General features: G+C 36.9%; 1 protein-coding gene across 1 annotated transcript; it reads left to right on the top strand.

Moving 5' to 3' along the window:
* Window positions 1-9,354: 9,354 nt before the first annotated feature.
* Window positions 9,355-12,284, top strand: si:dkeyp-73d8.6. The gene is made up of 4 exons (NM_001130644.3): window positions 9,355-9,614; window positions 9,796-9,900; window positions 10,006-10,071; window positions 11,786-12,284. Exons 1-4 carry the CDS (start codon window positions 9,447-9,449, stop codon window positions 11,894-11,896), a joined length of 450 nt encoding a protein of 149 aa, NP_001124116.1. The 5' UTR covers window positions 9,355-9,446; the 3' UTR covers window positions 11,897-12,284.
* The last annotated feature ends 2,707 nt before the right edge of the window (window positions 12,285-14,991 follow it).

Below are 14,991 nucleotides of genomic sequence, written 5' to 3'. Positions count from 1 at the left end.
TTGCCGTTTTCTGCTTTCAGGTTTTTTCTCTAACCAACTGAAATCACTTATTACAAAATCAAGCACATATGTATATATGCAGTAAGTGAAATGTATATAACAGTAAGTGAAAATTATTTGGAATGAAATACTTTTTCCTTTTTTTTACACTTACATTTTTTTTGCTTAAGGTTTAACCTAAATGTGTTTGAATGGGTTGATTAATCTGAGTTGCTGTAAACACTTTTTTATTTATATATTTGTGTAAATATACACTGATATTCTTCACTCTTCATATTTATTCTTTAAAATGTCCAAATGGTCATTTCATAATGTTAATGGATAAATAGTGTTATTGTCTCTCAATAAAGCACTCATTCTGAACTAGCTGAGAAGTCATTAGCTATTCTAGTATTCTAGCACAATACCAGCCTATTGCTGCAAACAGTGTCTACTTTGACCCTCTGTCAACACTCATTGGCTTGAGTTGTTGGCAAATGCAAACAAGTCTTTTTTGTTTAGAAAGGCAAAATATATGTTGTGATTTTTTTTTGTGTGAAAAAATCATATATCCCGTGTCACAAAAACAGCCTTCTTTCATCTGAGAAATATTGCTAAGTTACAAAGTATGCTATCCATCTCAGATGCAGAAAAGCAAGGCTCAAGGTTGAAAGTGATGTGCAACCAAAATTTCACAAGGCACACCCTGTACCATATTCAGTACGCCCAAAAGTGGAGGTGGAGCTAAAGCGGCTAAATAACCAAGGAATCCTGCCTAAAGTAAACTGGACTGACTGGGCTACACCTATAGTTCCAATTGTCAAGAAGAATGGTGATGTATTAGCAGCGACTTCAAAGTCACAATTAATCCAGTCTTACAGGCAGAACGGTACCCATTGCCTCTGATTGATGACATCTTTGCGTCACTGTCAGATGGGCAGTGTTTTTCAAAAATTGTTTTTGCAGATGGAGATGGAAGAATCTTCTAAAAAGTACCTGCAATATACACGCATAAAGGTCTCTTTTACTAAAACAGACTTGTATTTGGGGTCTCATCAGCACCAGCTGTGTGGCAAAGAGCCATGGATCAAGTCTTGTAGGGTGTCGCTGGCACACAGTGCTATTTAGATGACATTATAGTCACGGGCCATGACAATAAAACCCATCTGGCAAACTTGAATGCTGTTCTTGAAAGACTGGCTAAGTATGGTCTGAGGGCAAATATGAGCAAATGTGAATTTTTCAAAGATTCAATTGAGTACTGTGGACACTGGATTGACAAGGCAGGCCTTCACAGGCCTTCAGACAAAATCAATGCCGTACTTAATGCACCAAGTCCAGAAAACATGAACCAGCTTTGTTCGTTTCTCGGACTGGTGAATTAATATAATAGATTTTTACTAAATCTCTCCACAGTTATACATCCATTAGATGCTTTGCTTCAAAAGTCAGGTAAATGGGTGTGGTCGAAGGACTGTGACAAGGCGTTCAAGATAGCTAAGCAACTGATCATGTCAGAGACTGTTAACACATTATGACCCCAGTCTTTTTTTTAGGTGGTCATGACTATTCGATTGAGTTCAAGGGCACTAAGCACCATGGAAACGCAAACGAACTGTCGCACCTTCCTCAGGAGAATGCAGATGAGGTTACAGATGAAACTGACATGTTTCACATGGTTCAAATGGAATCTTTACCAGTCACAAGTGCTCAAATTCAAAATGAGACTCGTTGAGACCCTGTACTGTGCAAGGTGTTTGAGCTGACCATGAAAGGATGGCCAGCTAAAGGGGATCCTCAACTGTTGGACTAATCACATCGTCGTGAACAGCTTTCTGTAACAAATTGTTTCTGATGTGTCGTGGGGTACTCGAGTGATAGTGCCACTTAAGCTACAAGCCAAAGTACTCACTGCCCTACATGAAAGACATTTAGGTGTTGTTAAAATGAAAAGCCTGACTAGGAGCTATGTTTGGTGGCCAGGGCTAGATTGCCAAATTGAAGATCTTGCTAAGGCATGCTCTGGGTGCCAACAGATTCAGCGACAGCCAAAGGCTGCACCTTTACATGTGTGGAAATTTCTACCAGCCCCTGGCAGCAAGTGCACATTGACTATGCAGGACCCATATTCTTGACAAAATGCTTCTGATGGTAGTGGATGCATGTTCAAAATGGTCAGAGGTATTTCCCATCAAAAATGCAACATCCAATGACTGTAGAACTACTTTGCACATTGTTCCCCTGCACTGGCTTGCCAGATCAGTTAGTCAGTGATAATGGTACACAGATTACTTCAGAGGAATTCCAGTCATTTGTCAAAAGCAATGGAATAAGGCACACAACATCTGTTTCTTACCATCGTACTACGAACGGTTTAGCGGAACGCTTTGTTCAGTGCCTAAAAGTCACTAAAGGCCATGGGAAAGGAAAAAGTGTCTCTACAAGAAAAGATTGCAATGCTGGCCTATAGAAATGCTGCACATGCGACTACAGGTAAATCTCCATCCACACTTTTTTTTATAAGCAGAAATCTTCGTACGTGCTTAGACTTACTTAAGCCTGATCTAAGCAGACATGTGCAAGCCGAACAGTGTCAGAAAAGCCCAAAACAATCAGTACTCAGGAATTTACATGTTGGACAAAATGTACTGGCTAGAGACTACAGACAAACACATCAAAAGTGGCAACCAGGCAAGATATTGTCCAAGACTAGGCCCCTTACTTACACTGTACAAATTGGTGCCAACATGGTTTGGTGCAGACACATTGACCAGCTTTTAAATGCAACAGCCTCACAGGCTGATTCTTCTCCAAATGTCACAGATAATATGGACACTTCCCAATGCCTTAATGAGTATGCACTCATAACACCTGAGTTTCCCTCTACAGCCACTGGCGTAACAGAATCAGAAACTGTTCAGTTGTCCAGTGCTCATTCCTTATTTCAAAACGCAACGTCTCAAGCGAAACGTTATCCTGAGCATGTTCACAAACCCCCTGACAGACTGAACTTGTAGTTATTCATATATACATATCTAGTATGATAACTAGCTGAAATAACTGTTACAACTATTTGCATAGTTAAATAAGTTCTGTATTGATATGTTATGAATGCCTGTGTTCTTACTGGTAAATACAATAGAATGCAGCTTGAAGTGGATGCATTAAGTTAGTAACAAATTGATTGTTCTGCAATGACGCACTCTAGTGGTGTGTGTGTGTGTGTGTGTGTGTGTGTGTGTGTGTGTGTGTGTGTGTGTGTGTGTGTGTGTGTGTGTGTGTGTGTATGTGTATGTAAGGTGTGTCCGCGGGCCATCAGTTTGGTGGCGGCCCGCGAGGCTTTTTATAAATATTAATAGAATCTGTCCCACTATACAAAAATGAACATAATTCAATAAATAACCACCCGGTGTTGCTATTACATGCCTTCAATTAAGCAGCAGTTCCTGTTATGATCTGTCTGTCTGTCTGTCTGTCTGTCTGTCTGTCTGTCTGTCTGTCTGTCTGTCTGTCTGTCTATCTATCTATCTATCTATCTATCTATCTATCTATCTATATATATATATATATATATATATATATATATATATATATATATATATATATATATATATATCCATATATTTAAACACACAGTTGAAGTCTGAATTATTAGTCCCTCGTTGATTAATTTCTTCTTTTTTAAATATTTCCCAAATGATGTTTAACAGAGCAAAGACATTTTCACAGTATGTCTGATAATTTTTTTTCTTCTGGAGAAAGATTTATTTGTTTTATTTCGGCTAGAATAAAAGCAGTTTTTAAATTTTTTATGAACCATTTTAAGGTCAAAATTATTAGCCCATTAAGTCTTCAGAACAAACCATTGTTATAAAATAACTTGCTTAATTACCTTAACTTGACAAATAAATATTTTTATTTGTTAAAATTTATTTGAATTTGTTTCCAACTCCAAATTTTATCTGACTCCAATTTATAAAATATTTAATTTAGATCCCCCCCAATTCAAGGCAAGGCAAAGCAAGGCAAGTTTATTTATATAGCACATTTCATACACAGTGGCAATTCAAAGTGCTTTACATAAACAGGAATGAAAAAAGACAAGTTTAGGACATAAAATGCAGACAATAAAAATGATTAAAACAGATAAAAACAATTTAAAATGTGTTAAAATAGGTTATAAAAGAATGAAAAAGAAAACGAAAAAAACATAATAGTGCAATCTGTCGGACGTAGCACAGTGCTCATACAGTAAAGGCACAGCTAAACAGATGTGTTGGAGCACATCTGATCATTTCTGGAAGCTGATTCCAGCAGCGAGGGGCGTAGTGGCTGAAGGCAGATTCACCCTGCTTTGACTGAACTCTTGGAATTTCTAGTTTATTTGATCCTAAAGATCTGAGTGATCTGTTGGGTTTGTATTCAGTGAGCATATCTGTAATGTATTGAGGTCCTAGGCCATTTAGTCACTTATAGAACAGTAAAAATACTTTAGAATCTATTCTGAATGTAACTGGGAACCAGTGTAGAGACCTGAGGACAGGTGTGATCTGCTCTGATTTGCTGCTTCTGGTCAGAATTCTGGCTGCAGCGTTCTGGATGAGCTGCAAGTGTCTGACTGTCTTTTTGGGAAGGCCAGTGAGGAGTCCATTACAGTAATCCACCCTGCTGCTGATAATAGCATGAACAAGTTTCTCTAAGTCTTCACTGGAAACAAAGCATTTAATTCTTGCAATATTTTTTAGATGATAGTATGCTGATTTACTAACTGCTTTGACATGACTGTTGAAACTCAGATCTGACTCCAGAGTCACACCAAGATTCTTGACCTTATTTTTTGTTGTTTGACCCTTAAAGCCAAGGTACGCATTCACCTTGAGAACATCATCTCTGTTCCCAAACGCAATCACTTCAGTTTTCTCTTTGTTTAACTGAAGAAAATTTTGGCACATCCAATTGTTAATTTCATCAATGCATTGGTAGTGGGTGTCTATGGGGCTGTAGTCATTAGGCAGTAAGGCTAGGTAGATCTGAGTGTCATCAGCATAGCTGTGGTAGGAGATTTGGTTCTTTCTCATTATTTGGCTCAGGGGGAACATATAAAGGTTGAACAGGAGAGGTGCCAGAATCGAGCCTTGTGGGACTCCACATGTCATGGGTGTCCACCTTGACCTATGGTCACCTATACTGACATGGTAACCTCTACCTTCAAGGTAAGATCTGAACCATTTGAGGACTGTCCCAGACAGCCCAACCCAGTTTTCCAGCCTATCTAGAAGTATGCTGTGATCGACAGTGTCAAATGCGGCACTGAGATCGAGCAATACCAGCACTGTTATTTTACCTGAATCTGTATTTAGGCGGATATCATTGATTATCTTTATAAGGGCGCTCTCTGTACTGTGATGTGCTCTGAACCCAGATTGAAAATTTTCTAAACACCCCTTTAAGTTTAAGAACTTGTTGACCTGGTTAAAAACAACTTTTTCAATGATTTTGCCAATGAAAGGGAGATTTGAGATTGGCCTGTAATTGCTCAATAGTTTGTTATTCAGGTTGCTCTTCTTCAAGAGGGGTTAAACAACTGCAGTTTTAAGTGAGTTTGGAAAAATACCTGAGAGAAGTGAATCATTTACCACTTTTAGAAGATCCATTTCTAAACAGGTAAACACCGTTTTGAAGAATGATGTGGGGAGCGTGTCAAGACTGCAGGTTGATGTTTTCATAATTTGCACGATCTCTTTTTACCGATTTTACCGTTAATTGCCATGAAATCAGACATAATGTCTGATTTCTTAAGTTGTGGTTGAGCTTGTTTGACATTGGCACAACTTGGCTGATTGGATGAGCTGATTGCCTTTCTGATATTATTGATCTTATCAGTAAAGAAATGAGCAAACTCATTACATTTGCTTTCAGAGAGTAGCTCACTGGGAATCTGATTGGGGGGTTTGTGAGTCTCTCTACTGTTGCAAAGAGTGTGCGAGCATTATTTACATTGTTGTTTATAAGGCTTGAAAAGAAAGTCTGTCTAGCAGTTTTTAGTTCCACATTAAAAGCATGAAGACTGTCTTTATAGATATTATAATGGACTACTAGTTTCGTCTTTCTCCACATTCGCTCAGCTTTTCTGCATTGTCTTTTCATCATTTGGACTACTCTTGAGTTTCTCCAAGGGACTCTCTCTTTGCCAGTTCTCTTCCTGAGTTTAAAAGGAGCAAGGTCATTTATGACATTCTGAATTTTAGAATCAAACAAGTCAAGGAGAGAATCAACAGAATCTGCAGATATACTTGGTGCCAGCGATATGGCCTTCATAAACTGCTCACTGGTGTTCTCATTTATGCACCTCTTTCTGACAGAGACAGATCTTTCTTTAATAGCTGGAGTGATCAATATATCAAAGAAAATACAGAAATGATCAGATAGTGCCACATCCTTAACAACAGTCGATGAAATGTGTAAACCCTTAGTTATAAGTAGATCAAGAGTGTGTCCACGATTGTGTTTGGGTCCTTGAACATGCTGAGTCAGATCAAAAGTGTTAAAAACAGTCATCAGTTCTTTTACAGCATTGATTTCTGGATTATTAATGTGAATATTAAAATCCCCAGCAATACTAAAATAATCAAATTCAGATGTTACTATTGATAATTCAAGCTGATTACCTTAGGTTGTGATTTGGTCTAATTTAGATCAATTAACGTAATAAATCCTTATTTTCAGTTAAAGGTTCATCATTTACCTGAAGTCACTTAGAGTCAGTATGCAGGCCAGTTCTATCTGCTAACGGACACAACCTCGCCTGCTCTGGTTCTTAGATAGAGGATATAACTGTAAACTAACTTTAATATTAGGCCGCCCCATGCTTGCTCAAGTATAAAGAAAGTTTGATTAAGCCACTAGATTATATTATACTAAGTCAGTGATTGTCAGAAATCCTGTTGATTCAACCAATGCTGTGCCTATGCTCCATCCATTGAGTTTGAATGTATGACTAATCCTGGTTGTGCTGTGGAAACATCAGCTAAAACAATCTACTAGATTTAAATGATTTCAGGAGATGGGAGGGGGGACAAGCGTGCTTTGGCCTGGTTCAAGGCAACTGTACATAGTGTTAGTACGGCCTTATACACTGCAACGTGGTATCCTGGCTACAGAATGCCACAGACACTTCTCCACATTACCCTTAAATACTCAAATCACTATAAATTCTAGACAAAAAAAGGTTCACCAAAAACCTTTTCTTGTCATGAGCCGATGTGAAGACCATTTTTTATGGAGTGGAGCATCTGGCAAAGATCTTATTAAAGTCAAAACCCAAATTGACTGATGTTAGGGAGATTTCCAAAATATTACAGTGAAATTAGGACCACCGTACCAATCACACAGAGACATTTAAAATGACACCAAACATTAATATAGAGCCACAACATACACCATAATAAAAACTTGGACATTCTGTGTGGAATGTGACTGAGATGCTCTGGTGGAGAAGGTAAAGTCCAGGGCAAAGAGGGGGTTCAGGATGCATGATAGAGACAACCTGAACAACTGGTTTCCTATAGCTGATCTTTTTCTCAGATTGAAAAGTTTATTGCTTTAGTGCCTGACCATTCTCGTGTGGAGTTCCATAACAGTTCTCAGGGTTTAATATTACTGAAAGATATAGCCATCCTTACATATCCTTAAAACTAATAACTGAATCTAAATTTTCTTTTTTTTATTTCATTGGACCTTTAAAAATGTAATATTATGTTAAGGGTCCAGTGAAGTTAAAATAACTTTTGAAGATGTTAGTATCAGTATCGTTAATTTTTAGTTCACTTGTGACATACTCACACCTGCAGTTTTCTATGATGAACGTCCAGTGTTCACCAGCCTTTGGCGCCTAGACTACGGCTACACAAAGGAAGTTTGGCCAGAGGAAAATGGTCGTGCCCAACTGAGCCTGGTTTCTCTCAAAGTTTTTTTTCCCTTCACTTCGTCAATTGGTGAAGTGTGTTCCTTGCCTCTGTCACCACTGGCTTGCTTGGATTGGGACTTGTGGAGCTGCACATCGATGGATTTGCTCTTCAGTGTTTGGACTTTCATCAGTGTAAATTAAACCACACTGAACTGAACTAAACTGAAATTTAACTTTGACAACTGGACTGACACTGTTACAATTGACTAGAAGTTATATGGAAATAACATGAATTTAATTTAATTGAATTAGGATATCTATAAGCTAGTGTGCTAACAGTGACAAAATTCACATTCGGGAACTGATATTAACATGTCAAGCTGATAGTTTGTCACTTCTGCCTATAAACGGATCAACAGTTTTATTCACGTCACCTCATACTTAAATATCTCATCAAATCTTGACCAATCAAATGCTCTCTAGTATCTGACATGCCCCGCCCCCTTCAAGATGCTTCTCATTTGTGCTCAACCACTCTTTTTTTATTATGTAAAAAAGAACAATTACAAAGACACAAAATGAACAAAGACAATAGAGTTACATAAATAAATCCCAACAAATTATACAAGTTTAAATGATTTACACCATGCGTCTCAAACTCAATTCCTGGAGCTCTGCACACTTTTGCTCCAACCCTAATCAAACACAGCTGATCCAAATAATCAAGGTGTTTAAAAGAGTCTGATCACCTTGATTATTTAGATCAGCTGTGTTTGAGCAAAAGAGTGGTTGAGCACAAATGAGAAGCATCTTGAAGGGGGCAGGCCCTCCAGGAATTGAGTTTGAGACCCATGATTAACGCCAAGAAAGAGTTTTACATGTCAAAATATTATTTAAGTCTTTTAAGGAGTTCACATATAAATTAAAATACTTTGAAAATAAAAAAGTAAGGGTGTTTCTTTGAAAATGTACATTTATGGATGTAAAATTTAGCTAGAAAAAGCATTAAGTTGCAGATCTATGATAAAACTGAATAGCTGATTTTTAAAGGGGAGGAACTACACTTTGTTCCTACCTCCCTTTGTGTTTTGGTTGAGCTTACCACAAACATCAAATTTAAATGCACATTTTAAAGCATGAGGCACTAACAAAACTGCATAACTGATACTGTTGGTTTTTTAAAAAGGTAACTTGGTTGTAGAATGCAGTAGCCGTATAAATGAAACCTGATAATCTTCACAAAACTAATCATATTCAGGCAGTTCCTCTGCTTACAAAGTAATCCAATCATGCCTGTTGTGAAAGTTTTTCTCTTTTAAATTTCCATGGCATTTCATAAGCTGAAGGACATTTTCAAATGTTCATTGCCAATCTTAGTCAATCATAATCGTTTGTTTTGGGGCTTTTTTGAGTTTCCACAACCAGCGCAGAGCCATGTCGATCGGAGCCTCCCCCAGATCCCTATTGTGAAAACGAACAAGCAGCGAATAGGTTTTGACGTCACTGCTGCTGCCCTCTATAATAAGATGAGGCAAACAAACAAGAGCAGTTACTATTCAAGATGAGAGGATTTCTGATACTGCTCAGCGTTCTGCTGGTGCTGAAGGGAAACGAGGCTTATGAGCAACTAAACCAACATGAACGAAGAATTGTTGACAAGGCTATAAAACAAGCCAATGAGGAACTTGGAAAACAGCAACACCTTGATTATTCTTCCATTTTACAAGCTGTAAGTTTATTACAAATTTATTTCAAATGTTAATTAAGCCTTTATTATTTTATTTTTGCTTGTCTGCTTTGATTTTTTTGTTTTTTTCTGATGGTGGAGCTTAAAGTGCTCCAATAAAAAACGTCTCTTACATTTAGCATTGTGTTCTTTGAGCTATGATTGCATCTTTTTTATGCGACAGAATAATAGAATAGGCATGCTGCATGTTTTATTAAAACCCACCTCATGTGAGAAGAAAACTGAAGTAGTTCATCAGGGAGACTGTGAAATCCGTGAAAAGGCTAAGGTGTGTATTTCTTCATTGCCTAAATGCATAGGTGTCACTGTTAAACATGCTCAGTAAATAAATAATCAATAAAGATTTACCGCTGATCTTCAATATTTTTTACAGCCTCAGGTGTCTTGTGTTGCCTGTCATGAAGAAATGAATTGTTTCCTTCTCAGAGAGCATGAAAAGGTATCCTACATCAGTGGTTCCCAACCTTTTTTCGCCTTTCCCCTGGAATATATTGCAAGGCCCCCATCCACGTTTAATGATATTATCACTCACATAAGTTTGCCGTAATGATGACAACATTTTTTGGTTTTCGAACAAACAGAATGTTTACTATATTTAAATGTGTTTATGCACAAATACTAGCCTAATGTAAAATATAAAAGCAAAACATCAGTAGGCCATTTATAAATTAAAAATATTAGCCTTTAAATTATTTTAAAGCCCTATTAAAAATTCAATAAATAAAAAATATGTATAAAGGGGAAAAAATAATATAGGCTATTACGATTTAATACTTGTGTGTTATTTATTATGCTCTATCAAATATTGTGAGGATTAGTGCGAGGCAAATAAGTGAGACTTTTTGTGGACGGACTACAAATTTGTTAATTTTTGCAGTGGTCCTCAACCTTTTTATCAATCGGGCAAAGCTTGACAATTTTACCGCGGACGGGAGGGGGGTGTTTCAGTGTTTCGTAGGTTGTAGGCGACCATCAATCGTTTTCTCAGAAGATGACAAGCTGACAAAACATTGCTGCAGCTCTGACACGAGTTTTATTTATGGAGAAAATACAAAGCACTGCAGTGTTTGGATGCTCTGTGTTTGTTAGAGAAAATTAGTCTTACCAAAATGTGAATATTCCAAACAGGCTGAAGCTGATCAACTAGTTCTTGTCATGTGACTCACAGACATCCCAAGTCTCCCGGAAGTTGCGGGAGTATCCCGCAAATGAATGATAATCTCCCGGAAATCCCGCCCGGTCCTTAAATACGTTGCATGCCCCTCGCCATCGCATCTCTCCCAGCTCTTTAGGTATGTCTCGCGTAACTCACCCACACCGCTCTTCAGGTACGTCGCAGGGAACTCACCCCCACTGCACTTCAGGTAGGCCAACGTCTCAAGGCTGATTTATACTTCTGCGTCAAACGCCGGCGTATGCAACGGCGCTGACGCATAGCCCTTCGATGTGGCCATTGGCGTCACTGACGTACACCTCTCAAAAAATGTAACTACACGTCGCAACAACGCGTAGCGCAAGCTCTGTGATTGGTCGGCTTGGTATCGCAGACGAGTCTGGGCAGGACCGAGAGCCGCGCGAATGGCGCAAGCAATTGTTTACAAGGGTGGAGTCCCGTTAAGGAGCTCCGGATGGAAAGTTTTGTTTTGTGTTTACCTCATAGTTAAAGTTGTTGCACGTCCGCCGGTTCCTGCCTCAAAATGAGCGAGTTTGAGCCACTTGTACATCCCAGGAGTGTTCAGGAAACGCAAAAAAGCAGCGAAGAAACTTGACACAGAGGAACATTTACACCTCACAGCCAACTAGCATTTCTGAAGTGTTAATGCAGACCAACAGAGACAGCGCGCAGAAGTATAAATGCACAGCCACGCGCGTTGCATGTGCCGTGGGTTACGCCGGTCATTTGACGCAAAAGTATAAATTAGGCTTCACGCTTCACCCTACTCGGATATGTCGCTCATTCATTATCATTTATTTTCTGACCCCCAACAAAGCTCACTGACACTCCCTTGTGGGCCAAATACCCCCCCACCCCCATTGGGATCCGATGTCCTACATCACATATCAGTATACGGATAAAGACCTGTATGCATTATGATCTTTCTTCTTGTTGTCAAGATATTCATACAGTAAAAATATTCTGTTTTTTTTTTCAGACAACAAAAAAAATAAATGATTGTTTCGGAAAGAATCTTATCACTGGAGGAGTTGTATTGAGCCAGTCAGGAAAACATGAGCAAAAAACTGGATGTCTCGGTTGCATCTGAGAAGAAAAGGATTAAAGATTTTTGCAAGTGACCATTTGATTTAAAAAAGTATTAATAACACTAATATATAACTTCTAAAACATTCCTGTTAAGCCAAGCTTCTTTCCAGGTAAACATATTTTAAAATGTATGTATGTACATCAATGACAAATACATTTCTCCTTCAATATTCTGTTTTCAGTAAGTTTCAATGTTAAAAATGGATAAAAATATGGATAAATATGGATTTTAAAATATGAAAAAATTTCCTAAAATTTCAAATAGAAAAAATAGGCCTATAATTTATGGAAAGCATATTGTAACGTTATCCCCATTTTTAAATAAATAAATAATTTTGAAAAGAACAGTCTACAATGTGATTCTGTTATTTTATTATTTTAATTTCTTTCTTGTATTGAAGAACATAATATAATAAAAAACAATACTAAAAGCATTAAAATAATTCAATTAAAACATTAACAATGCTAACACAATATGTGAAACTCCATTTACGGCTAAGAAATGTGTTATTATTGATTCATCAAATCAAAAGGTTTGATTGGAGTAATTATTATACACTTGAAAAATGTTACAGTATCTACAAAACATAAGCAGAACTTAATTATTATAAAAATTTCATTGGTTACTTAAAGTTAATTTGAGCTTATACTCTTTGAAAACATTACCCCAGCTCATAAGATATTAGTGTAAACATTTCTATTTGTTCACCCAATAAATGATTAAGAGGATCGAAACTGGTGAGACATTTTCTGTTCCGAAGGCCATAAATACTAATGTATGTATTAAAATTCACATTTTAATGGAAAAAAAAAATCACATTTTGATTAAAATTGCTGTAGTGAAGCATTAAGTACTAATTGTCAGATAAGTGACAATAAAGTCAGATATGACAAAAATAAATTTGGAAAGATACAGACCTGTCTTTATAAAGTCCCACAGTTAACAGAGCCTGTCAGAGCACAAACCATGGCATGAGTACAAGGAATTATTGGAAGACCACCACGACACAATTGTATTGAGACAAATAACTGGGGAAGAAATCTGCAGCATCAAAGGTTCCAGTGGCACAAGAACCTAATGATCATTCTAAAAAAGCTCCAGCATTTTTCTATGGAGAGAGAAGAACCTTCTAGAACACAGGTGTCGAACTCAGTGAGGGCCACAGCTCAACACAGTTTGACTTTAACCTAATTAAACACACCCAATCAAACTTATTGAGTCCTTTGGGCTTATTTGGAACCTACAGGTAAGCGTGTTGAAGCAGGTGTTATAGACGCCAGCTAGTGAAGATCAGTACACTCTTCATTAGCCTCCTTGTTCGCACAAACAACTCCCATGCAAAGAATCGCTGATTCTATCCCAGCTCTGTGAGAGAGGATGGTGTAGGACTAGTGGGTCACATTAGAGCCATGACCCGGATCAGAGTAGATTTTGTGGGGTGAGTGTAACTGAGGCCAGCTTGTAAAGTGCTGTGCAAGTAAACAAACCTTCGGTCGCGGTCTTTAGCCTGATTGTTAGAGCAACCAACTATGTAAAGAAATCGAGTGGGTGGTGTAGGACCATTTACATTGGGTTGGAACTAAACTGTGCAAGACTGCATCAGGCCTGTATGGTAGGATGACCAGATGGAAGACAATGTATTTGTTAATATTTAAATAAATTTATTTAAAAGAAAGTGTTATTTTTGTCTTTCCTGGTATTTTTAAAACAAAGGATTTTTTTAACTAACCTTTTTTTACCTATTCATTACGCTGCATTATTTGTATAAATTAAAAGAAAAATAATGAATTTAAAGTCCACATGAATTGGAGGCTGCAACCTTTTTTTCATATCGTGACTCAGTTCCTAGAGAAACATGGACGTGGCTTGTTTTTTTTTCTACTGTGAGTTGATCAGATGTAATAAAGAAGGCATTTCATTCAGAAAGATCAGAAAAGAGTTTTAGAACAGTTATTACAACGTGACAGTCTCCTCCTCCTCAATTTTTATTATTAAGTATGTTAACCACGCCCAAAAAACAGAAAGTGCATTTTCATATTTTAATAAAAATCACACAGGCAAACAAACTTATCCATGTTTTTCTTTAGCAGTTTCAGCTAAAAAGATAATTGCAATAAATAAGTTGAACTTTGATTTTATTTGGAAATTGAAAAATCACTTATACGTAAGAATGATATGGTTAATATGGAGAGTTATATGGAGAGGTCTTAAAACAATTGACTTTTATATAATTAATGTGGCTATTAAACTTAAATGGTTACAATCTTTCATTAAATTTTTCAAATATTTTTGTTAAAAAAATGATTTTGAACTGTCTCCGCATAAAACGTTCTGCTTTTTATCAACAAGTATTATATTGGAAACTGATTTTTAAATATAATTTTAGCCCACATGACATCTATTTGGAATAATAGGTGTATTTTGATTAATATAAAATCTTTGTTTTTTGATGAATGGTGGAAGAATTCCACATTATGAATGATTTAGGAAATATGTTGAGTTATGATGCTTTCTGTAGAAAATACCAAATAAGTTGTTCTCTTAAAAGATATGAGAAAATTATTAAGAAATAAACCTCTGAAAATGGTTAACCTAGTGAAGGAACAAATAAAATATTCAACTATAACTCCCAAAACAACTGATCTTAAGATAAAAAGTTTAACTTTACAGACAGAAAACAAATTTTTGAGAGATTGTCTGACACTGTTGTTTCCCAGCACATGTTAAGAGAGCTTATATATTGTCTCATTATGATAAGAAAAATGTGTTTAATATTAAAAAAAGATTTCTTTCATATCCTGTTAATCCTAAATGCAAAGGTGTGCACTTTAAATATATGAATTACGTTTATCCTGCAAAATAATTTCTACGGTTAAAATTAAGGAAGAACGGTAAGAACGGTCTTTAAACCACAGCGGTTCGAACTGTAGTTCTGCCGAGTGACTAAAAAGTGATCAGCATGATGGTAAAAAACTGTACATTTCTAGTCAAATCATTCTTCTGCAATCTTATACCAAAAATGGAAATAAGGGCAGTATTAATAGCTATAAATGTGGGAAAGCGTTGATATTATGTGATTGTATTGTATTGCTATA

The sequence above is a fragment of the Danio rerio genome, chromosome 2 (genome assembly GCF_052040795.2).
Source record: "Danio rerio strain M-AB ecotype USA chromosome 2, GRCz13ab, whole genome shotgun sequence".
NCBI lineage: Eukaryota > Metazoa > Chordata > Actinopteri > Cypriniformes > Danionidae > Danio > Danio rerio.
The sequence above is the reverse complement of the archived record's forward strand: the minus strand, read 5'-3'. Positions and strand labels throughout refer to the sequence as shown.